The sequence below is a fragment of the Hyperolius riggenbachi genome, chromosome 6 (assembly GCF_040937935.1).
Source record: "Hyperolius riggenbachi isolate aHypRig1 chromosome 6, aHypRig1.pri, whole genome shotgun sequence".
Taxonomy (NCBI): domain Eukaryota; kingdom Metazoa; phylum Chordata; class Amphibia; order Anura; family Hyperoliidae; genus Hyperolius; species Hyperolius riggenbachi.
Window position 1 is genome coordinate 345,828,808 of NC_090651.1, and position 25,238 is coordinate 345,854,045.

General features: G+C 43.8%; 1 protein-coding gene and 1 long non-coding RNA gene across 3 annotated transcripts in view; one reads left to right on the top strand and one right to left on the bottom strand.

The window, feature by feature from the left end:
- The window catches only part of LOC137521801 (sialic acid-binding Ig-like lectin 8), a 283,306-nt gene that overhangs the window by 43,102 nt on the left and 214,966 nt on the right, over positions 1 to 25,238 (bottom strand). For both annotated transcript variants that reach the window (XM_068241540.1, XM_068241541.1), the window contains exon 10: positions 14,141 to 14,200. In XM_068241540.1, coding sequence (XP_068097641.1) covers positions 14,187 to 14,200 — 14 coding nt within the window. In that variant the 3' untranslated portion in view covers positions 14,141 to 14,186. The remainder of the gene's footprint in view (positions 1 to 14,140; positions 14,201 to 25,238) is intronic.
- Positions 118 to 24,514, top strand: LOC137521802 (uncharacterized). Its single transcript, XR_011022208.1, has 3 exons — positions 118 to 201; positions 3,352 to 3,517; positions 24,094 to 24,514. It is a non-coding gene; the product is annotated as an uncharacterized lncRNA (long non-coding RNA).

A 25,238-nucleotide genomic window follows, 5' to 3' on the forward strand; every position in this document is an offset into this window, starting at 1 on the left:
TTTTCAAAATCACTGTCAATGTCAGTTGCTCCATTCAACTGTCAAAAAAGTGTGCAGTGAGCAGGGAGGCTGGTTAGCATATTTTTATAAATCCTCTTCATGGAGTGCCTTTATAAAAAAAAAATAAAGGCCATGCTGAGCATCCCCCATGAGGAGATGAGGTGGTCCAAAACCTGTCTGTTCTGATTTCTACTACTTACTGTAAGTGACAGCAACATGGGAGAGAAGTAATTTACGACTCATTTTACTGTGGAAGAAATGTACTTCTTATTTGTATGTGTTCACATTATTTTCAATTTTACTTTTTTTCGGACTTTCGTGACAGTGGTCCTTTAACCACTTCAGGACCACAGCGCTAAACCCCACTAAAGACCAGGCTATTTCTATCAAAATAGGCCTCGCTGCAGAGCCGCCCAGATCACCCTTTCTGTATATACAGTGATTAGTTATAGAAATATACAGCAATACCTTTTTCTTTGATTTACTTATTAGGTTGAAAACTAAAAACAAATTTGTTTTATGTTTTCGGTCGCATTCACAGTGCGACGTTAAAGTCGCACGTTATGAAATGATATAACGCAGACTAATGCAATGCAATACAAACTCAGTGTGACATTCACCGTGCACACGTTGCGTTAGTGTGAAACGTGCTGCGTTATAACAAAGGGCTGCATGTTGTGCGTTTAGCAATGAATCTGCAGCGTTACTTGTGCTGCACATGCTCAGTAATGTCACATTTTTTTCTAATAAATATCTAATGCATGCACCGTTTTCGTTCCATCGTTAGTATCGTGTGTAGCGTTTATTTTGGTAGTGTGCATGCTCCAGTTGTTTTTGTTTTGTTTTTCGGGTGAGTTATGTTTATTTTCACTCCTTGAAGTCATCTGAGTTAAAAAATAAATCTAAATGCATATTTTGTTAACGTTTACAATGTGGAATAATAACCAAAATTCCCTTGCAAACAATTCCTTATTTATAGTCATCATTGTGCGACGAAAACGCAGCACCCAGAGACGCATAAAACTAGACGTCATAACATCTTAACGCAGTATTACAGAACGCACAATAACGTCCAAGTTGTAAGTCTACATGTGTTGTGTTAGAGGTAGACACCTTAACGTCGCATCAAACGCAACGTCGCACTGTGAATGTGACCTTAATTTTTTTTAACCACTTAAGGACTACGGGCTTAAACCCCCCTAAAGATTAGGCCATTTCTAACAAAATAGGCCACTGCAGCTTTAAGGCCTCACTGCAGGACCGCACAGCTCAACACACAAATGATTGCCCGCCATTTTCTGCCCACCAACAGCTAACTGTTGGTGGGCTATGATTGCTCCCCCAATGTTTCTTTTTTTGTAACAAACATTTATTTGTTTATTGTACTAATAAATTTTGTTATTTTTTATTCATTTTATAACCCTCCCTTCCCCCGCCAGCCAATCAGCGCGATCGGCCGTCACAGGCTTCAGCCTATGACAGCGGATCGCTCCTGTCTCCCCCAGGGGGACAGCTGTGTCACACGGTTGTCCCCAGTACAGCGCTGCCATACATCGCATCGCTGTGCAGACTAAATAGACGGCGATCGCTGTGGGAGACTGATGATGGAGCGCAGCTCTGTCATCCAAGCGCTGATGCGCGCGCGATTTCCTGCAAAACACGCCCCGAGGACTTTAAGCCAATCGGCGTTAGGCGATCCTGGGGCTGGAGCCGCGTCCATGTCCATCGGCGTGACACTGTCACCAAGAGGTTAAACACTTTGCTCCTAGACCTGTTTTCCCTTATAGACTACTAGAGTCTGGTAAAGATAGCTGCCTCTCCTCACTCCAGCTCCAGTCAGTGCGTCTCTCTGCAGCTGCGTAACTCCCCAATACGGCTCTGGGCTCACTGTCATGTGACCGCAGCAAAGTCCCAGAGCTCTCACAGGTGATTTACAATGCTGCAGCTGGAGCCAAGATAGGTCGCTATGGTTACTACGATGCTTCCAGTGTGTAGGGGGCCCTGCACATCGGCCATAACTCACAAATAAGCTGACCCCCATTTTTAGCTTTAAAAAAAAATCAACGGTGACCTATGGCAGCAGAGGCAGACATTGCCTTGTGCAGCTGCACAGGGGCCCAATGCCCTCTAGGGCCCATGCAGCTGCACCACAGTTAGGGCTTGATTATCCTCTGGGTTTTTTTTCTGTGTATTTCTCTGTAATCCATGAAGAGCAGTGATGATTGTTTGTGACTCAGCTTCTGACCCACATGGGCCCCCCTTCATTTCTGCACAGGGGCCCACCGTTGGGTTTTTCCCCCACTGTACCACAGTATTTTGTGTTGAGCAAATATTGTCAAGATCTCACACTGCACAGGACAGAATGGGACATAGAGAAATGCACTCTGTATGTATTTAGAGAGTTTAGCCTGTATAATACCCCCTCATCTGTGACTAATTACAACTGTAATTTGATCTCTCAGCTGTGTCAGCTAGCTGCTTTGGCAGAGCAGCTAATTTGTAAACACAGGATGTTAACCCTATGTCTGCTTCCATGAAAGCAGGAAGTAGACACACTGCATATTCATAGCAGGGTTTCTATCAGCTGCGACAAATGTTTTTCTGTAAAGGTTATAATGCTGTTGCTTATCTTCTAGAGCAAAAGGAAAGCACTGAGTTCAGGTCCACTTTAAGTTAGTAAAAGCAAAAGAACAATAGCATTCTGCAAAGGAGCAGAGTCAGTCTTCAGCAATAACAAATAGCTCGCTTCCCGTTCCCTCCCCTGACACCAGTGCAGTGTGACGTCCCTCATATCTGTGGCGTATTTATAACAATAGGGCTGATTTACTAATGAGCCTATTCTTAAGAATTGGAACTGACTGATCACCAGAAAAATGCCATTATCTTTCCTGTAATATCAGCATTTTTCAGATCACATCTCCTCAGCATTATCACCAGCTGATGGCTGCTAGTTAATGTTATTTAACACTCGCCACATTTATACGTTATCAGACCTGACTGACAATTTAAAGGACACCTGACCCGGGGCAAAGCAACCTAAGGTAAGCACAGAGGTATATTCACGCAGGATCCACCTACCTCTGTGCATTGCCCGCTACTCTACTCCTTCCCTCCATTTCCTGTAATCACTCCTTGAAAAATGGGACTTCTGGATATAAACTCATTTTACTCAACAGGAAGAGGCGGGCATTCTGCAATCCCTCCTCTTCCACACCCCCTAAGAGGAGGGAATGGGAGGGTGATAGGAGGGGACATTGAGGCAAGCCCGCCTCTTACTGCCTAAAAAATTGGACTTCAGCTTAAAGTCACATTTTTGAAGATGTAATTACAGGGAGTTTTTTTTATTTAAAGGACACTATTGTGGGCGGGAATGTGAAGAAAGATACACTTGGCCCGAGGCGCGTAGGCGCAGTTGCCGCATCAACGGTAAGGAAAGTAGCTGGCGGCGGGAGAACGGAGGATCGTGGCAGGACTGGCACGGGACAGGAAGGCTGCAAGGGGCTGTTAGAAGCCGCAGGTAAGTGAAACACTTTTTTCTTACAGTATTCAGGTCCGCTTTAATGCTGCCTCGGGTTTTCGGTAACCATCTGCCACATAGCTCAATATTACGTAGTAGTGCTTTCTTTTTTTTTACGGTATTCAGTTCCGCTTTTAATGAAAAACTCCCTGTAATTACATCTTGACAAATTTGACTTTTGGCTGAAGTCAAATATTAAGGCAGGAAGAGGCGGGTTTGCCTCAATTTCCTCTCTTATCCCCCTCCCATTCCCTCCTCTTAGGGGGTGTGGAAGAGGAGGGAGCGTTGCAGAAAGTCCACATCCCATAGGAAATATGGGACAACAGTGGAGTGTGTTTCAAACAGCTGATCACCATTGTATGCCACTGTGAGTACTTTCTGTGACTGCAGTCATTTTCAGTGCCTCTTGCAAGTTTATTTCATTTATTTAATTTTTTATACATTCTGTCTGTGTCGTAGTTCATTTCGTTAGTCAGTGTAATCAGAATTCAGGAACCGTAATTTCGCAATATTGCGTACATTTTGCATAATTTTCCCATAATTTCATGCCCACTTGAGCGGTTAATAGCCAATCCCCACACATGCCACTGTCACCAAAATTGCTATGAATGTTCAAGGGAATAGTGGAAACAAGTCAAAAAGGCCTTGTCGTTTTTGAGAAAATCAATTTTAAAAAATGCAAAGGAAAAATAGATTTTAAAGTGTCATTTTTCTGAGTTTAAGAAACATTTTTCCTTTGCGTATCTTTTTTATTCTTTTTTCGGTGCTGATAACACGTATGTGGGCGGTGCTAATAACTGCTGTCTGCACAACGTGATGCAACATTTTGCGTCATTATGCAAAATTATGAATGGATTGCACAAAATTAATTGAATTTCCAAACTGTAGTTACAATATGTGTGGTCGTAATTGTGAAAATGTAGGCGACATTTTGCATTATCGTAATTAGCAGATTACGATCATCACTAGCTGTGCTGAATTTATTACATATTATTTCTTTAAATGTCAAAATGGAAGTAGAGTTCTTTTTGTCATATAATACTTTTGTTTTTGCATATAAAAATTTGCCTGCAGGAAATCCTTATTTATATCATGAAATAGGACTTGATTAAATAATGCAAATAATTAACATATTGATTAGGCCTCCAATTTAGGGGCACTATGGCAGAAAATTGTAAAATTTAAAATATGTTCAAACACATACAAATAAGAAGTACGTTTTTTTCCAGAGTAAAATGAGCCATAAATTACTTTTCTCCTATGTTGCTGTCACTTACAGCAGGTAGTAGAAATCTGACAGAAGCGACAGGTTTTGGACTAGTCCATCTCTTAATGGGGGATTCTCAGGGATATATTTATTTTCAAGAGCACTTAAGGCGCGTACACACATGCGACTATAGTCGTTTGTAACGATCGTTCCCCGATCTTTACCAACGACGATCGTTACAAAAAACGAACCAACGACTATTAAGGCAAACGACGAACGAGACAAATCGCTACAAAACAAAGTTCTGTCTTGGCGGATTTTTACCACGACGATCGTTAGCAAAAGTGGTACATCGTTGGAAACGATCGTTCGTACCAGGCTGGACATGCGTATTTCACTTTTTCTCCAAGGAACTTTACAATTTTATGCGCAGGCGCATTAAGTGCTTTTACGTGGTGTAACGTTCGTTCTAACGATGTGATCGTTACACACTTTTTACAACTAACTTTACTTCGGTCGTTCTTTCGTAAATTAAAAGTTCGTTCGTCGTCCTCAACGAACGATCGTTGTCGCATGTGTGTACGTAGCAGGGCCGGGCCGAGGCATAGGCTGGAGAGGCTCCAGCCTCAGGGCGCAGAATAGGAGAGGGCGCACAATTCATTTAGCTGTCATTCCTAATTGTGTTTGAAGCAGAAAGAAATAAGAAAAGAGGATACATAGCAGTGACTGCATATGTGCATCCATCTGAAAATGGCGCCTTTGAATAATGGCGTACGGTGTTGCCGCTAATCCGTTTGCCGCTTATCGCTATTTAACGTTAAAGCCTTATTGTTATTTAGCGTTAAAGCCTTATTGTTATTTAGCGTTAAAGCCTTATTGTTATTTAGCGTTAACACACAGAACCCTCTCTGTACCTATCCCTAACCCCTAAACCCCCCGGTGGTGCCTAACCCTAAGACCCCCCTGGTGGTGCCTAACCCTAACCACCCCCCTGGTGGTGCCTAACCCTAACCACCCCCTGGTGGTGCCTAACCCTAACCACCCCCCTGGTGGTGCCTAACCCTAACCACCCCCTGGTGGTGCCTAACCCTAACCACCCCCCTGGTGGTGCCTAACCCTAACCACCCCCCTGGTGGTGCCTAACCCTAAGACCCCCTGGTGGTGCCTAACCCTAACCTTGACAGTGTTACATTAAATCCATTCATCATTTTGCAGTTAAATAACTTCTGCAGTTTGGCTTATGTAGGGCGCTATTGATAAATAACGTTAGTGTGTGCCACTATTGATAAATAACGTTAGTGTGTGCCACTATTGATAAATAACGTTAGTGTGTGCCGTTTTTCTTCTTTTTTCCCTGTGCGCCATTATTATGCAGTACTAACGATAAATAGCGATAAGCGTATCTTTTTAATGCGGCGCCATTTCTATGCATAGGCACTGTGCGCCATTATTCACTGATCCCAGATATGAAGGTGTTGGGGAGGTTGTGGGCCTTGTGGCACCTCTTAGTCTAATAGTAACCAGTGTGTGACGGCTGGGGTGGCAGGGATGGAGGGGCGCACTTTGGTGTCTCAGCCTTGGGTGCTGGAGGACCTTGTACCGCCTCTGGTACGTAGCATAAGTGAATGGCAGTTGCTCTGTCCAACTGCCAAACAACTGTGTAGGGAGCAGGGAAGCTGGCCAGCATCATTGTTTAAATGCTTTTTAGGAAATCTATATATATAAAATCGGATGTATGTGTGTGTGTGTGTATGTGTGTGTGTGTGTGTGTGTGTATGTGCCGCGATCACTCGAAAACGGCTGGACCGATTTGAACGAAACTTGGTACACAGATCCCTTACTACCTGGGATGATAGGTTCTGGGGGTCTCGCGGCCCCCCTGCACACCTGGGCGGAGCTACAAACAGCAAATCAGATTTCACCCATTCAAGTCAATGGAAAAAATGTAAAAGTCTGCCATTCTCACAGTAATCAAGCCAGAGTCCCCACACTTGGCACAGTTGGTCACTTGGAGACCGAAGTTACAAATCCAGGAAAAGTGGGCGGAGCATAAAACAGCCAATCAAAATTCAGCCATTCATTTTAAATGGGAAAATGTAAACTGCAGCTATTCTTACACTGTTAATCGCAGGGTTCTCAAACTTGCCACACTTGGTCACTGGGTGAATAAGATTACGATTTAGGAAAGTGGGTGGAGCCTACAACAGTCAATCAAAATTCACCTATTGCATTTAAAGGGGAATATTTAAACTGCTGCCATTCTTACACTGTTTATGGCAGAGGCTTCAGACTTGCTGCAGTCAGTCATTGGGTGACTGGGGTCCAAATTCACTAAAGGGGCGGGGCCACAGACAGCAATACAGATTTCTTTGCTGGATAAACTGCTTCCATTCACACATTGTTGATGCCAGGAACCTGAAAGCTCACAAAATTGGTCATTGAGTGACTGTGTGACAAGGTTACACAAAGTGGGCGGAGCCAAAAACAAATTTTGCTGTACAGTCAGTAATTGGGTGACTGGGGACCAAATTCACTAAGGGGGGTGGAGGCACAAACAGCCAATCATATTTGTTAGATTGATTTCAGCCATTCTGTTATTGGCAGGGTTCTCAAACTTGACACAGTTGGCCACTGGGTGACTAGGATTAATATTCAGGAAAGTGGGTGGAGCGTACAGCAGCCAATCAAAATTCATCTTTTTATTTTCAAGGGGAATATTTACATTGCTGCCATTCTTGCACTGTTAATGGCACAGATTATTATACAGATAAGTGGGTGGAGCCTAAAAAAAGCCAATCAGAATTCACCAGTTGATTTTCAAGGGCAATATTAAAATTGCTGCCATTCTTGCACTGTTAATGGCACAAGCCTCAAACATGATACAGTTGGTCATTGGGTCACTGGGGTTCAAATTCAGAAAAGGGGATAGAGCAGGCATGGGCAAACTTGGCCCTCCAGCTGTTGAGGAACTACGAGTCCCACAATGCATTGCAGGAGTCTGACAGCCACAGTCATCACTCATAAAGGCAAATGCATTGTGGGATTTGTAGTTCCTTAACAGCTGGAGGGCCAAGTTTGCCCATGCCTGGGATAGAGCCACAAACCGCCAATCAGATGTGTTTCATTTCACTGGGAAAATACAAATTATTGATGCTAAGGACCCAAAGATCACAAACATGGTCATTGAGTGACTGTGTGTCCAGGTTACAAAAAGTGGGCGGAGCCAATAGCAAATTTCACTGGGAAAATGTAAACTGCAGCCCTTCTTCACTGTTAATGGCAGGGATCTCAAACTTTGCCAAGATGGTCACTGGGTGACTGAGATAAATATTCAGGGAAGTGGGTGGAGCCTATCATAGCCAATCAAAATTCACCTGTTGATTTTCAAGGGGAATATTTAAATTGCTGCTATTTTTACACTGGTAATAGCAGATGCCTCAAACCTGCTATAGTTGGTCATTGGGTGACTGGGATTCAAATGTTGGAGAGGGGCGCAGCCACAAACAGCCAATCTGATTTGTTTAATTTCTATGGGAATATAGAAATGATTGATGCCAAAGACCCCAAAGCTCACAAACTTGGTCATTGAGTGTTCGTGCATTAGGGTTAGAAAAAGTGGGCGGGGCCAAAACCGGTCAAATACATACATGGGCAGGCAGTTCCAGGTCATTAGTGGGCGGAGACAAATACAAATTTCACTGGGAAAATGTATACTGCAACCATTCTTACACTGTTAATGGCAGAGTTCTCAAACTTTGCACAGTTGGTCACTGGGTGACTGGGTTTAATATTCAGAAAAGTGGGTGGAGCCTACAAAAGTGAATCAAACTTCACCTATTGCTTCTCAGGGGGAATATTTAATTGCTGCCATTCTTGCACTGTTAATGGCACAGGCCTCAAACATGCTACAGTTGGTCATTGGGTGACTGGGGTTCAAATTCAGAAAAGGGGGTGGAGCCACAAACAGCCAATCAGATTTTTTTTCATTTCAATGCAAATTATTGATTCCAAAGACCGCAAAGCTCACAAACTTGGTCATTGAGTAATTGTGTGTTAGGGTTAGAAAAAGTGGGCGGAGCCAACACTCGCCAAATACATTCCCGGGCAACGCCGGGCACTCAGCTAGTATCTTTATAAAGAAGAAAAGCCTTGCTGAGAATCTCCTGTGAAGAGATGGACTAGTCCAAAACCTGTCATTTCTGTAAGATTTCTACTACCTACTGTAAGTGACAGGCAGCAACATAGGAGAAAAGTAATGTATGGCTCATTTTACTCTGGAAAAAACATACTTCCTATTTGTCTATGTTTGCACATATTTAAAATTTTACAATTTTCCGCCATAGTGCCCCTGTAAGATGATTTCAACAACTCAGCGCTGCGTAATATGTCGCCGCTTTATAAATACAATAAATAAATAAATAATACTTTAAACAGAACCTGAAGTGAGAGGGATATGGAGGCTTTCCTTTTAAACAAAACCGGTTTCCTGGCAGTTCTGTTGATCTTCTGGCATAGTCACAAGTCACAACCCTTCAACAAGCATATGGCTAATCTTTTCAGATTTCAGTCAGAAGAACACCTAAGGGCTTGTTCACACCTAGGGCGTTTTGCATTTTTTTTCAAGCGCCAGCGATTTTAAAAATCGCCTTAAAAACGCTTGTGCAATGATTCCCAAGAAAGTGTTCACATCTGAGCGGTGTTTTTCCGATCCGATCCGCTCAGCAAAGCGCTACCTGTACCGTTTCTGAGGTGTTTTGCCTCAATGGAAGGTGTTGGGGAATCGATGTCATAGCGACAGCAGAGTGAGTGGGCTGCAGTGACGTGAGAGCGACGTGAATGGCGAGAGCAGCGGCTCCGTACGGCGAGACGTCGAAAAAGCCCCATTTTTAGGTACTAGCAGCCCTTAAGGGGCCAGAGACTGCAGGTGTGCAAGTGGTTAAAATGAAAAAAAGAAGTTTTACAATCTGTTTCGGAAGTGGTTCTTAACAGTAAGGGCTGGCGCACACCGAGCGGCTTTTTGAGCGTTTCTGCAGCCGCTTGCGGCTGCAGATACGCTTGGTCAATGTATCTCAATGGGGTGGGTCACACCAGAGCGGGAGGCGTTTTGCTGGAACGCATACTCCCGGGGGGAGGCATTTTTTGGATTGTGGATGCGTTTCTGCCTCAATGTTAAGTATAGGAAAAACGCAAACCGCTCTGAAAAACGGCAGATCAGAGCGGTTTGCCAGGCGGATTTGTTACAGAAGCTGTTCAGTAACAGCTTTACTGTAACAATATCTGAAATATGTTACACTGAAATCCGCAGCAGCAATCCACAAAACGCTAGCAAAACGCCTCATAAAAATAAAAAAAAGCGTTTAAAAATCTGCTAGCATTTTGCGGATCTGCTAGCGGGTTATCTGCTAGCGGGTTTTGGTGTGCACCAGGCCTATGGGCCCGTTTCCACTAGAGTGAATCTGCATGTGTTTCCTGTATGCAGATTCGCATAGACAATACAAGTGGATGGGACTGTTTCCACTTGTCCGGATTTCTGAGCGTTTTTCTGTGCAGAAAAAATCTGCACGGCAGAGCCATCAGAATTTGCATACCGCATACCGCTATGCGATTCGCATACAATGTATTTAATAGGAAATTCGCATGCGTTTTCGTATGCGAATTTTACCGCAAATTTGTGGGCGTTTTCGCATAAAATCAATGTAAAAGAACACAGGCTTTGACATCGTTAAATTTGCATACTTACTAACATTTCCGAAAACGCCCGCGAATTCGCGGTAAGATTTGCATACGTGTGCAAATTAGTTTTGCGTTTTCCGCGACTAATTTGCACCGCGCAAGTGGAAACGGGCCCTTAAAGTTAAAACGTGGAATATTTTACCACAAGTTGTACTGTGGTTATGATAAATTCTATATCTGCACTTAAAGAGAACCTGTACTGAATAAAATTATTTAAAATAAACACATGAGGTAACTTCAAATTAACATTACATAGTTGCCTTGCTATTAGTTCCTCTCAGAAACGCACCATTTTCTTCTGACAGTGATCGCTTCGAGTTCTGACAACATTTTGTCAGAATTGAAATATATCCGTTGCTGTCAGTTATTTATTAGTTGCTGTCAGTTATAGCTGAGAGGACAACTGATGTGCCAAGTAATGTCTATGTGTGAGGATCCGCTCGGCTGCCTGGCAGCTTTTTGACCACTGTTCAGGTCTGCATTCTGCAGGTCTCTGGAAGAGAGACCTTTTGTCAGTTTTGCAGCTTGCTGCTGAGGAATTTGCATACGTTTGTCATGCAGATTGCCTAGCCACATCCTTTGTAGGCTTGCTCTATATATACCATGTGATAACACAGACCTGGGCTGGTCATAAGGGTTAGTCCTGTGAAACACTCCTGCAGTGTCAGCCTTGCTCATTGTTTGAAGATTAGCCTAGAGTAATTCCTGGGACTGCACTAGGCAGGTTCCCTAGTGCAGTTAGGATTGCATATCTGTTTTGTTTGTCTGTTGCGATTGTCCTGTCCCAGCGGTGGTCGACAGGAAGTCGTTCTGATCTTTGTTCTTGGAGTATAGGTGGAGCAGCGGTTGCTACCAGCTATCTCATCTTATCTGTCTTTCTTGGATCGCACTCGCCTTGCGCTAGTGCTGTGGATCCGTCTGATCTCCATCGCTCTTTCTATACTTGGATCGCACTTGCTCTGGCGGAAAAAGCAGTGGATCCAGCTCGCTCTGTTTCTATACTTGGATCGCACTTGCTCTGGCGGAAAGAGCAGTGGATCGTATCTCTCACTTATTTCTGTTTTCGTGTATCTGTCTTGTCTGCTACGAACGCTTGCTGGAGGCTCGGTGAGGTAACCGTTAAGCAAGCGTTCGCGTCCTCTGTTTCAGGTTTTTCTGTCGGTGGTTAGTTAGGCGTGCTTGTCTCTGTTGTGCTTAACACGCGGAGACCACGCATAAACGCGTGCACTGTTGCGAATGAGTGCTGTGTTCGTGTTTAGTTAGCGTTTGTTATTTTCCTTATCTTCTCATTGTATGATTTGCTGTACCTTTGCTACTCTCGTGCTCTGCCTTGCTGTAGCCTTGTGTCACCTCTGGCAATCGCCTCTCTCGCGATTGCGTTCCTACTTCATATCTGCTGTTGTATGTGCACCGTCGCGGGTTGGCGACTAGATTGGGGCACATACATACATTCTGTCCCTGTGCTCATTCTCTTCCGCAATCGCTTCTCTTGCGATTGCGTTCTCACTTGGTTTCTTCTGTTGTGTGTCCACTGTTGCAGGTTGGCGGCTGTATTGGTGGACATACAGTACATACATTCCTCATCTGTGCTTATTCGGTCTTGTGTCGCTGTTAGCAATCGCCATCTCTGGCGATTGCCTTCTCACTTTATCTTCATGGTTGTGTGTTCATCGTCGCAGGGTGGCGACTAGATTGGTGGACACACATACCCTCTGTCGCTTTGATCTCTCTCTTTCAGGGCTATCTTGCCCTGTGTTTCTTCCCTTCGTGCAATTCATATCTGGCATCTGTGGCAGGGCAGAGGAGCTGTTCCTCTGCACTCCACAGCTCCACCTGCCGACAGGAATTTCCCTCTACAGGTGCATTGCACCTTTTGCTGGGTTCCCTCAAATTACACTCTTGTGGAGGATTTCTGCAGTGTCAGCGCACGTCTTGTGTGCTGATCACAGAGAGAATTCCACAATCGTTACACTATGTTTTCCTATAGCTCAAGTGGGCAATATGACAGTTTAACAGTGTGCTGACCAGAAAGCTGTTATGGGGTAATGACCATTTTCAAAATAGAGGACAGAGAATTCCCTTGATCACAGTGGACAAACAGGACGTGGGAAAGGAGAAAGAGATTGAGGAGTAGACTACACGGGAGGTAAGTATGACCTGTGTATGGTTATTTTGACTTTTAATTTTCAGTTCAGGTTTTCTTTAAAGAGGAACTCCAGTGAACATTTTACTGTTGGCAGGTGATGTAGCTGCTGCATGGTTTGTGGCAGTAGGAAACAGTTGTAAACAGCTATTTCCCACAAGGCAGCAAGGTTCACAAACAGGTAACTGCCAAAAGTTCGAACTTTTCTTGTGGGAGGGGTTACTTGTGGGAGGGGTTTCACCACAATATCAGTCATACAGCGCCCCCTGATGGTCTGTTTGTGAAAAGGAATAGATTTCTCATGTAAAAGGGGGTATCAGCTACTGATTGGGATAAAGTTCAATTTTTGGTCGGAGTTACTCATTAGAAGAGGTTTGGATGCTTTTCTTACATTAAATGACATCAGAGGCTATAATGACTTGGTAATTCACAACAGAGTTGATCCAAAGAGTTTATCTGACTGCCCCCTGGAATCAGGGTTTTGTTTTCTTCTGCTTTTTCTCCATCAGTTGGGATACATGAAGGTATAGGAGAGAAGGAACCTAAGAATTCCCTGTTTATTTATTTATTTATTTATTTTATCCTGCTTGGACCTGATGGACAAAGGTCTTTTTTCAGCCAAATTAACTATGTAATTATGAAATAAATATGGCAGCCTCCATATTACTCTCACCTCAGGTCTCTTTTAAAGAGAATCTGTATTGTTAAAATCGCACAAAAGTAAACATACCAGTGCGTTAGGGGACGTCTCCTATTACCCTCTGTCACAATTTCGCCGCTCCTCGCCGCATTAAAAGTGGTTAAAAACAGTTTTAAAAAGTTTGTTTATAAACAAACAAAATGGCCACCAAAACAGGAAGTAGGTTGATGTACAGTATGTCCACACATAGAAAATACATCCATACACAAGCAGGCTGTATACACCCTTCCTTTTTAATCTCAAGAGATCATTTGTGTGTTTCTTTCCCCCTGCAGCTATCTTCCACTGAAGTGTCAGGCTGTTTCTTCCTGCAAGCTCTGCCTGTATGTAATTCCTCAGTATGTGAAAGCCCAGCCAGCTCAGAGGAGGATTTATCCAGTTTGTAAAAGATAAGAGAGAAGAGAGAAGCTGCCCTAATCTAAATAATACACAGGCAGTGTGCAGAGAGGGGCCTGGAGGGGGGAGTGCATAGCAGAACCACAACACTGAAGAACTTGGCAGCCTTCCAGACACAGGCTGACAAGTCTGACAAGAGAGATAAGTTGATTTATTACAGAGATGGTGATAGTAGAAAGTGCTGCAGTAAGCCAGAACACATTAGAATAGCTCTTGGAACTTGTAGGATGATAAAAAACAGGATGCAATTTTTGTTACGGAGTCTCTTTAAGCATACACACAGTAACCCTTCTTATGCAGGGTTTGCTGCTGTGGTCTGGAGCCCTCCTTTATGTGAGAGCTGAGGGGGTTGGGGGGTGGGGGGGGGGGCGGTTCCTGGCCACATCCTGACATTGGCAGCTCCATAAAAAAAATCTCCCAGCTCCCTGCTCTCCCCGCACTCACCTCAGGCATGCCGGTTGGAACAGTCACGGTCACGTCAGTCTCTTCTTTAGACTCGTCCTCCTATAAAGAGCGGAGTAAATAAGGAAACATTAAGATGGAAGTGGCCTTGTGGTTAACCCAGCTGCTGAAATATAGATGAGAGGTCCCAGCGGCCGGGCATCAGCTAAAGCCGTGCCACTGGGCTGGTGTGACCAATGTGACCTGGCGCTGTGTGTGCCGCCGGTGACCTGCCTGTGTGCCGAGGGGACAATCAGACTGACAGCTCCGCGGATTAGCTGGGAAATTGGTCCTGTTAAACATACTAGGTTGTCAGGTCACAATGATTATTCCACTCTGCTCTCTGCCATATAATGGGGACTATTGATGTTATATACTTACATAGGGCCTGATGCAGTAAAGTCCGGTAAAGTTGACATGTGCAATTTTACAGTTACTAGCGGAAGTGGGGGCTCTGTCCATTAACCCTCAATGTCACGTGCCTTCCCGTAATAATGCATACGTTACACCATGCTTTACCATAGCAACGCGCACATTAATCCGGTAATGCGCGTGTTGCTAAAAGTTAATGGCTTGTGCCCCCCACCCCCCCCACCCCCCATGCTACTAACTGTGACCATGCCATGCGCTACTTTGAACATGGCAACTTTACCAGACTTAAAGTGACACGAAAGGGAAAAAAAAACCTTATCCTCTATAATAAAACCCTATGGGCTTGATTTACAAAACGGTGCTAACTTTAGCACTGGCCCTTAGCACGTCTAAACTCAGTTGAAATGTGAGAAGTAGTGATCGTGCGCAAAGTACCGCGCACAAAGTTTTGTGCGCGCACTGCGCAGGGCGCTCCGCGCGAAGTGCCCACTAAAGCCTATGGGACTTAGCGCACGATCTGATTGAGAAAACTGGTGCTAACCTACTTAGCACCCTGGTTAGCGCGCCTTAAGACTTTAGACGTGCTAAGTAGGTTAGCACCTCTTAGTAAATCAAGCCCTACGTGTCTCTGCGTCATTCTCCTGTCCGTGTGTCATTCTTCATTGCATTTTATTTATTGCTGCTTTTAAAATCTTCCAGTGAGCTCTTATGTGTGCATGCTAGAAGCAGAGGCAGCTAGTTTTCAGCACAGCTAAGAATCTAACAACAGAGGAGTGTAAACAAAAGATAATGTTATCTCCTCTTCGGAGGCAAATCATAAGCTGAAGGAGCTTTCCAGTGCATAACAAAATGCTGTAATTAACTGTTTGAATGCTGTTCTGCTACATTTTTTTGTGGTAGTAGGTTTAAGGCTGTAAATAATCTTTTAGAGCAAAGAAAAAATGCTACATTTCCTACCACTTTAAACAATACCAGTTGCCTGGCAGCTCTGATGATCCTCTGCCTCTAATACTTTAAGCCATAGACCCTGAACAAGCATGCAGCAGATCAGGTGTTTTTGACATTATTGTCAGATCTAACAAGGATTAGCCGCATGCTGGTTTCTGGTGGTATTCAGACACTACTGCAGCCAAATAGATCAGCAGGGCTGCCAGGCAGCTGATATTGTCTAAAAGGATATAAATATGGCAGCTTCCATATTCCTCTCCCTTCAAGTTCCCTTTAAGGCCTCTTTCACAGTGCCACGTTAAAGTTGCACGTTATAAAATCTTATAACGCAGACTAACACACAGCAATACTAAGTCTGTGCGACATTCACAGTGCACACGTTGCGTTTGTGTGTAACGTGTAGTGTTATTAGAAAGTGCTGCATGCTGTGCGTTATACACGTTATCAGCTGCGTTGGACTGTTTGCACATGCTCAGTAATGACTTGAAAGCATACTTTTCATTGCCTGTATGTTCTACTGTATGCGATAACGGGGCATTAAGTTGCGGTGCGACTTATTTGAGGAGTTGCATTGTAACTTGCGTTGCGACTTTAACGTCGCATCAAAACGCAACGTCCTACTGTGAAAGAGGCCTAAGAGTATGACCACCTTATTATATAGACTCAAACATCTGCAAATGATTACAAACTCATTGAGCCAGAAATATTTATCTAGTCAAACAGTGATTATGAAACAATAAGCATGGGTTATGCAATCGCCAGGAAATCGCTGGACATTATAGCTGGCAGGAAGTATATATCAAAAGTGATTAATTCAGAACATGAGGAAATATTTACTACTGGCCATTCGCCAAAGTGAAGTAAAGTTCACTGCAATGAGTATTTTAATAAAATCGAGTCATTTGACAAAATAGAGGCTAAAAACAATTATTTTTCCCTAGCAATAAATATTGCTGGCTTGATGAGATTATAATCATTTGCAGATGTATGATTCTATATAATATCTCTGTAAGTATACTTTTTTTTTAATTCTCCAATACTGGCTGTGCAGACCTGCATGGCGTTCTCATGCTTCAGGCTGCTTTCACAGTGCGACGTTACAGCAGCCCCTAATGCAGAACAACTGACAGTGTAAGTAAGGCTGGGTCCACACTAGACCCGGTTGCAGGACGGACACTGCAGTCCGGATCAGGGGAAGTACCCACCGTACTGCAAACTGATGAAGGTGCATCAGTTTTGCATCAGTTTTGTATCAGTTTCCGTTCAGGTTTTTCCCTGACAGAAAATGTCTCTATCATTAGGAAGGAGTGGGAGGATTTTTTGGGCCAATCATAAAGCTCAGGCTATCCGTTTTCACATCAGTTTTTTGCCTGTGGAGCTGGAGATGCGTTTTCTCATTGCTTTTCACTACCCCTGCGTGTATCTGTGGTCCTGATCCGTTGCGTGAAAATGCAGCAGGTCCGGACCTTCCGTTCAGGTTTTGAAAACGGGTCCCCGCAAACGCAGACGGATCCGTTTTTTACTTGGGTGAGGCTGGCTGCTATTTTCAACATTAGTATCCGGGACTCCGTTTTTCATCAGGTTTGAAAAACGCAGCCACGGATATGTTTCCGGACCTAGTGTGGACCAGCTCTAATGAGAAATCAATGGGCTGTTCACAGTGCCCACGTTGTGTTGGAGTATAACACAGCACGGTAAATGAAAGTGCAGCGTGCTGTGCGTTACACTCGTATTTTGCTGCGTTAGAATGTTTGCACATGCTCAGTAATGTTTTGTTTTGTTTCTAATGTGCCGCATGCGCCGTTTTTGTTCGATCAGTATGCGTCAAAAAGTACGCATCAAGAGACGCATAACGCAGTTCAATGTAACGTCCAACTTCAAAGCTAACATGCGTTGCATTAGGGACACGTTATGCGACCTTAACCTCGCATCAAACACAACGTCTTAGTGTGAAAGAGCCCTGAATGCAATCATCCGATTTTGATTATTTCCATTATTTACGCAACTGATGTTAAAGGACAACTGAAGTGAGAACAATATGGAGGCTGCCACATTAATTTCCTTTTAAATAATACCAGTTGCCTGGAAGCCCTGCTGATCTATTTGGCTGCAGTAGTGTCTGAATCACACCAGAAACAAGCACGCAGCTAATCTTGTCAGATTTGACAATGATATCAGAAACACCTGACATGATGCATGCTTGTTCAGGGTCTATGGCTAAAAGTATTAGAGGCAGAGGATCAGCAAGGCTGCCAGGCAGATGGCATTGCTTAAAAATAATTAAATATGACAGCCTCTACATACTTCTCACTTCATTTGTCCTTCAACCCTCTTAGCGGTAACCCCGAGCTGAGCTCGGGGTAAGCCGCCGCAGTAGATATCTCAGCCCCTGGTGGGGCGATTCGCCTCATTCAAAGTGCTGTACGCGCAGCTTGCACTTTGCTAGCCGCGCGTCCAGCTTGATCGCCGCATGCAGCGGCGGAAGAGGCCCCCCCCCCCCCCCAGAGCCCTGCACTGCCCGGACCAATGACTTCCAGGCAGCACTATGGGCTGGATCGGAGGCGTCTGACGTCAAGACGTCGGCTGACGTCCATGACGTCATTCCGATCGTCACCATGGCGACAGGAAAAGCCAAACAGGGGAACGCGTTATATACGCATTCCCCTGTTTGCTATTGATGCTGGCGACGATCAAACTAGAGGGACACATGCGCCCTCTAGTGTTGTTTCATGTAGCTACCACTCTGGTAGCTTTATATGAAACAAAAAAAAATGTATTTCTGCCTATTTGGCAGAATTAAAGAACCGCCAAGAAGGTTAAGCTTAGAGATCTGTAGTTTCCCAGTTCAGATCTATTTCCTTTCTTAAAATGGAACCTGATGTGAAAGACATATGGAGGCTGACATGTTTATTTCTTTTTAAACAATGCACATTGCCTGGCTGTCCTGCTGATCATCTGCCTCTCATACTTTTAGCCATAGATCCTGAACAAGCCTGCAGATCAGATGACTATGACAAATCTGACAAGATTAGCTGCATGCTTGTTTCAGGTGTGTGATTTAGACCTTACTGACCTTACTGACCAGAAAGATCAGCGGGACTGCCAGGCAAGTGATATTGTTTAAAAGGAAATACAGTAAGTAGCTTCCATAGGTCTCACACCTCGGGTTACTTTTAAATAAGGGAAAAAACTCTACGCCAGTCATAAGGAACCAAAAGAGAATCAAAGATAATCAGATAAAGTGGCCTATTGATAACTGAAGTCCGCTCCCTAAAAGAACAACTGTAGAGAGAAGAATACGGAGGCTGACATATTATTTTCCTTTTAAACAATACCAGTTGCCTGGCAGCCCTGCTGATATATTTGGCTGCAGTAGTGTCTGAAAAACACCAGAAACAAGCATGCAGCTAATCTTGTCAGATGTGACAACAATGTCAGAAACACCTGATCTGCTGCATGCTTGTTCAGGGTCTATGGCTAAAAGTATCAAAGGCAGGAGGAGGGTCTTAGAGGATCAGCAGGACGCCCAGGCAATGTGCATTGATTTAAAGGAAATAAATATGTCAGCTTCCAGATCCCTCTCATTAAGCTTGTCCTTTAATACTGAATGCCGGGGGTGGATGACATATGTCAGCCTCCATATTCCTTTCACGTCAGGTGTCCTTTAAAGGGAACCCAAGGTGCGAGACCAGAGCTGGGACAAGGTCCTCCAGCACCCAAGGCTGAGACACCAAAGTGCGCTCCTCCATCCCTCCCACCCCAGCTGTCACACACTGATTGCTATTAGACTAAGAAGCGCCACAGGGCCCACAACCTCCCCAACACCTTAATCTCTAGTTATCTGGCTTGCAGTCACTGCTATGTATCCCCTTTTCTTATTTATTTCTGCTTTATACACAATTAGGAATGACAGCTGAATGAATTGTGCGCCCCCTCCTACACTGCGCCCTGAGGCTGGAGCCTCTCTAGCCTATGCCTTGGCCCGGCCCTGTGCGAGACATATGGAGGCTGACATATTTATTTCCTTTTAAATAATACCAGTTGCCTGGCTGTCCTGCTGATCCTCAGCCTCTAAATTTTTTAGCCATAGACCTTATGAATAACCCTGCAGATGAGATGTCTCTGACTGCATTAGCTGTATGTTTGTTTCAGGTTTGTGATTCAGACACTACTGATGTCAACACTACGTGCTTTTATTGTTCCAATACACACATATAATACACACCAAATCGTCTTAGCCAACGATCGTTTCAGGGCCAATTGGGTCCCCTTTATCAAAGCATAAGCAGACAACATATGCCTTTATAAAAGGGACCTGATTGGCCCTGAAACGATGGTCGGCTGAGACGATTTGGTGTGTATTATATGTGAGCATTGGAGCAATAAAAGCACGTAGTTCCTTAAAGACTGTGTGCGGATCCCTCTCTTAAGTGTTGGATTATCTCTGCTGCAGGTTCCAGCACCAGCACTGCCCTACCATAGGTGTGCGATTCTATCGATTGAAAGATGAGCAGGGCTGCTAGGCAACTGGTATTGTTTAAAAAGAAAAAAAAATATGGCAGCTCCATACGCCTCTCACTTCGAGTTCCTTTTGCTGTCTCTGTATGTGGTAGAGAGCTTCACCACACTTCGGGCTTGGTTCACTAAACCGTGAAAACACAAATATCACACCTTATCAAAGATCACACCTTATGAAAAGATATCACACCTTTTCAAAGCTAACACGCCTTATCGGAGTAGCATAGCGAGCGCTACGAACTTATGCCTACTAATTGGCAATGGCACTCGTCCTGCCCTGAGCTCCTGGTTTGTAGCGCTTGCTATGCTACTCAGATAAGGCGTGTTAACGTTGATAAGGTGTGATATCTTTGATAAGGTGTGATATTTGAGTTGTCACAGTTTAGTGAATCAAGCCCTTCCTGTGAAGATAGGAAGTTAGGCTGACTGTCCGCTTTTCATATCATCCAAAAGGCAAATAAAAAGTTTAATAGGGGTTGCTAATTAAGAATAATAAATAAAGTTTGGAAAGTGAAATACAGAACAATAGTAAATGATCAAACATGGGAAAAAGTATATTATAATATTATACATTGAGAACTCCTCACCTTGTGCTCATCAGCCAGCGATGTAAGGATCATCATGCTGAGGACTGCACTTAGGAGCATTAGGGAGGACATTCTTCTTACAGCCATAACTTCAGCTCAGTGGTTCAGTTCAGTCTTTGCATCAAGTGAAGTTATAGCTGATCTGAATCTCTGTGATTTTTATATGCTTTTCTCCTGGCACCCCCTGGCACATGGCCAGCTACTTTTACTATTTTGGACTATGGCGGGAATACCCCTTGTTACCCCCTCCCCTTTGAACTGGTATTTACTGTATATTTAAGCCCCTCCACTTCCTGCCAGCCCCGTTCTTCCTCTTGTACCTTGTGCAACTTTTTGACCACACTAATAAAAAGTTGCGATACATAGACATCTGCATTGATGGGGTTCCTTCTTTTTGTGCCTATCTCGGATAATTTGGATCTCGGGGACTCTCCCTTGACCACCAATCTGTTTTTCATATTTTCAAGTTCTGCTAACAGATTTGTTATTTCTCCTTTTTTTTCTTTGCAAGCAGATTTTGTATAAAGTAGAATTCAATGAAGTAAAACTTCTGAACTAACTGCCATCATAAGGCAATAGAAATAAACAAACATACGTATCTTTGTCTGTCCAGCTTGAGGATATCAATTGGTACCTAATCAGGGGCCTAAATACATAGGACAGGCTCTTCCGCAGAGATCTACCAAGCCCGACAATCCCAATCTACTTCACATAGGGGGGTGGGGTGGGGGGCACAGAGATGTGTTAAGATGTAATGGGGACCTATGCATGGTAGTAGATTTAGGACCCCGTTGTGGTATTTTTGGTAAGCTGAAGTAGAGAGAGGTCAGAGGAGGTGGCTGGTGGGCCCTTTGACACCCATTGGCCCCAGGCACCTGCCTAGGTTGCCTGGTAGATGATGCTGCTCTGCGGAGGCAGTCCTGTATCCACAAAGCATTATATATTACCTTCTGCTGTCAGTGATACAGGTCTCTCTTCACTTTCTCCTTAGTTAGCAAGTGCCGTGCAGCCAGCCAATCACCACGTCACGTGGCTGGGGTGGAAGCTGCTTGGTGAGTGGCTGGCTGCACGGCACTAGTAAACTGAACAGGAAGTGAAGAGGCTCTGTATCGCTGGGAGCAGGTAATGTATAACGCTCCACTCCACTGCTGCTTTGTATGAAAAGGAACTCCCCCTAGCTCCCAGGACCCCCCCCCAATGGCGGGGGTCGCAGGGGATATTGTTATGCACCTAAAAGTGCATATACAAACACACACACACATTTTTGTCTGCTGGGATTGTCATGTGTCTTGTCCTTCCCCTGGTGTGTGTTATTGCACCGCCTATGAGTTGGGCGCAGGATGAGCTGAATGACGGCTCCCCCTGCTGCCGCTAAACTCCCCGGCGGCGTCAAATACTATTCCCCCTCCGAGTCATAACAACTCAGAGGAAGAAGTTATTCTGGGTCCAGAGATCACCGGAGCCCCGAATTACCCAAACACACCCCACGCAGTATAGCATTACTCCTATATCGGCATCCAGCTTCGACACCAAAACCATCTGCTTCGCCCTGGTGTAGCAGCTCTTGTCCCATAGCAATTGCTATGAGGCCTTGGAGCAGAGAAGGCCCAGGAGGTCCATAATGTGGTTACTACGCTTTTGTTTTTTCTATGCTCTATGTCCCTACAACCTTACATATCTGTGTCTATTGGCTGTATTCAGTCTCTACTGAATGTTAGTGTAATTAGCCGTGTCCACTCATATCTACGGTGCCAGGAAGCTGTCAGTGCCCATGTGCCTTGGTCCTCAAAGTTTTTGCTAGTGGGCCCCATGGATTATTCTGAATTTGCTTGTTTTTTTGTGCTCCCCCTCCCCATGTACTAGACTACAGGTATGCCTTGTCTTGTATGACCATTACATATATTCAGCCAGTGGTATCTCAAGATCCCAAATGTCTGTTCACAGCCCATGTGCAGCCACATCTAGCTAGTCAGCTACCAGCAAAGACAGGCCCACTTTAGAAATGTCTATTGAAATCATTGCAATACACACGGCCTGAAAGGAATTGTTTTTATGTTTACCAAGAAATGGAGGTGATACTCCAAGCACTGATGTTGTCTTAGTCTTGTGCAGCACCTAGTGGCTGAGTCCCATGCCCTTCATTAACGGATGTTGTCTAAATAAAGTTAATGGATGTAGCACTCCTTTTCTTTACATTTTGTCAGAGTGATTAGTACCTTAAAGTGAACCAGTGTTGGAGTGAGACACCAACAACACCCCTGACTCCCTCACTAAGCTCCCATCATTGGCTGTCAGCACCGCAAGTCATGTGATATCACTGACAGAATTAGTAGGCACTGGTCTAGTGATAGGTGTCAAGTAGGAGCAGCTTAGGGTGGACAGGCAGAATTTGTGAATCAGGAGGGGTACGTTTCTCTCCATGTACAGTACAGTTCATAGACTCAATTTGATAGTCTTATAATTTAATAATATGTGTTACTATAGGCAGGACTTTTTGTTATGTTTCAGACACTGTATGAAATCTCCTGAGGAAACAAAGTTTCTTCTCAACTTCCTGTGGGAGCACCTCTTGCTCAATTCTCTACTTGGTCTTGGCCAGCCCCTCCACATGCCAGATTCCCCCCCACTCCATACCAGATTCCTAACCGCCCCCCCCCCCCCCCGGCCCCATGCCAAAACACCCCCTCCCCATGCCAGCCCAGACTCCCTATGCCAGGCCAACCAGCTAGTGGACAGCATCTCAAGACACACCCACACAGGCCTTGATTTACCTCACAGGAGCCTATAGGCATAGATGTCCTCCTGGCACTCTAGATTTCGCCCTCCATGAACGTACAAACCCCTGCCAAACTTTACTGCAAGTGTGCTGGTTGTCCCTTGCCCATCATAGGTGCCCCCCAAGTATTAGGGAGCTAGAGGTGCTCCTTAGTATTAGGTAGCCAGAAGTACCGAGTAGCTAGAGGTGCCCCTTACTGAAGGGAGATCTCGCCAGTGGAATGCAGAGAGCCATGTGAGTAACCTCTCATTTACACTCTCATCAGGACTCTGCATAGGGAAGGAGGGAGGCACTCGGGGAGGGGAGGGGGCTGTCTTTCCATTATCAGGCGCCTGTAGGCACAAGACTACAGTGCCTTATGGTAAATATGGCCCTGCACCCACAGCTGTCCTCCTCCTGCACTCTGCTGGCTGCTTGAAATTATTGGGCTATGTTGATGTTGCAACCATTACATTAGAAGTAAAAAATATCAGAAACATTTTAGTTTCTTTTGCAGTCAAAGTACTCCAGAAGAAATTTTTGTGTCAGGGCCAGGTTACTAATTAGAGCTCTATTTATGATTTAAAATGATTCGATTAGCTACTCCTGGCACCCAAAGTCTTGCACCAAGAGGTACAACGACGATTCCCAGTGCATGTCACTTTGCAGGGCATGCTGTTACTTATAGTCCCCCAGCAGGTGCGGCACTGAACTTTTTGTTTTAAAAAAAAAAAATACCGTCTTTTCTTTTTTTTTTCTTTTTTTTTTTTTTTTAGGTGAAAGGCAGAGCTTTCCAGTCTGGGAATCCGCAGGAACAAGACTTTTAGAAATGAGAACATTGGTCGTTGCCGAGATAATGATAAAAACATCCCCCGCTGCATTCTGCACATTAGCCGTAAGTGGTGCCAGATCATGTCAAGTGGCCCGGGAGTCATAACATAAAGGCGTTGTTCTCTCCTCCAAATTATTAATAACTCGGTCCCCTCAGACACAGAAAGTTAAAAGGACGTAAACATTCCGTTGCGAGCCAACGGGAAGGTTGCCGTTCCACTCTCCCAGCTAATCTAACCACTTGTTGCCGATCTTGTTTTTAACTCAAGTGAAGATAGGACTCAAACACTTGAATGCTGATGAGGACATCTTTATTAGAAACATTTGTGCAAAACAAGAATTGGAGTACTCATTTTAAAGGCAAACTCTAGGCAGCCTAACATGGATATTCTATGTACAAATATCAGAGTTGAAGGTTTGTGAACTTTTTGGTTTGTCAATTTTTTTTTCTAATTTTATATGAATGTAACCTAAATCATCATCTGATTTTCCAACATGTCCTAAAATCCGGTGAAAAAAACTTAGATAAACAAATGAAACAAATTGAAAAAAAATTCCAATAACATATCTGTGTATGGCAAAATGTAACCTATGTAACGCTACGCTAGATTAACAACTTCACCACTTAGAGGTTTTTACCCTAACAGACCAGAGTATTTTTCACCTGTCAGCGCTCCTTCCTCCCTTTCATTCGCTAATAACTTTATCACTACTTATCACACCGAAATGATCTATAACTTTTTCGTTTTATGGTTGTTTTCAGTAATTACTTTACTTTTTATGCGTTTTAATGGAAAAAGCAAGGAAAAAATTACACTTCCATCCCCTAATTTCAAGATAAAAAGTATATATATATATACATATATATATATATATATATATATATATATATATATATATATATCTCTATATATATATATATATATATATATATATATATATATATGTATATATACTGTTTATTTTGAAATACAGCAGTATCTGTATAATATATACGATATATATATATATATATATATATATATATATATATATATATATATATATATATATATATATATATAATGATTTGCAACCTTTTAATCCGGCA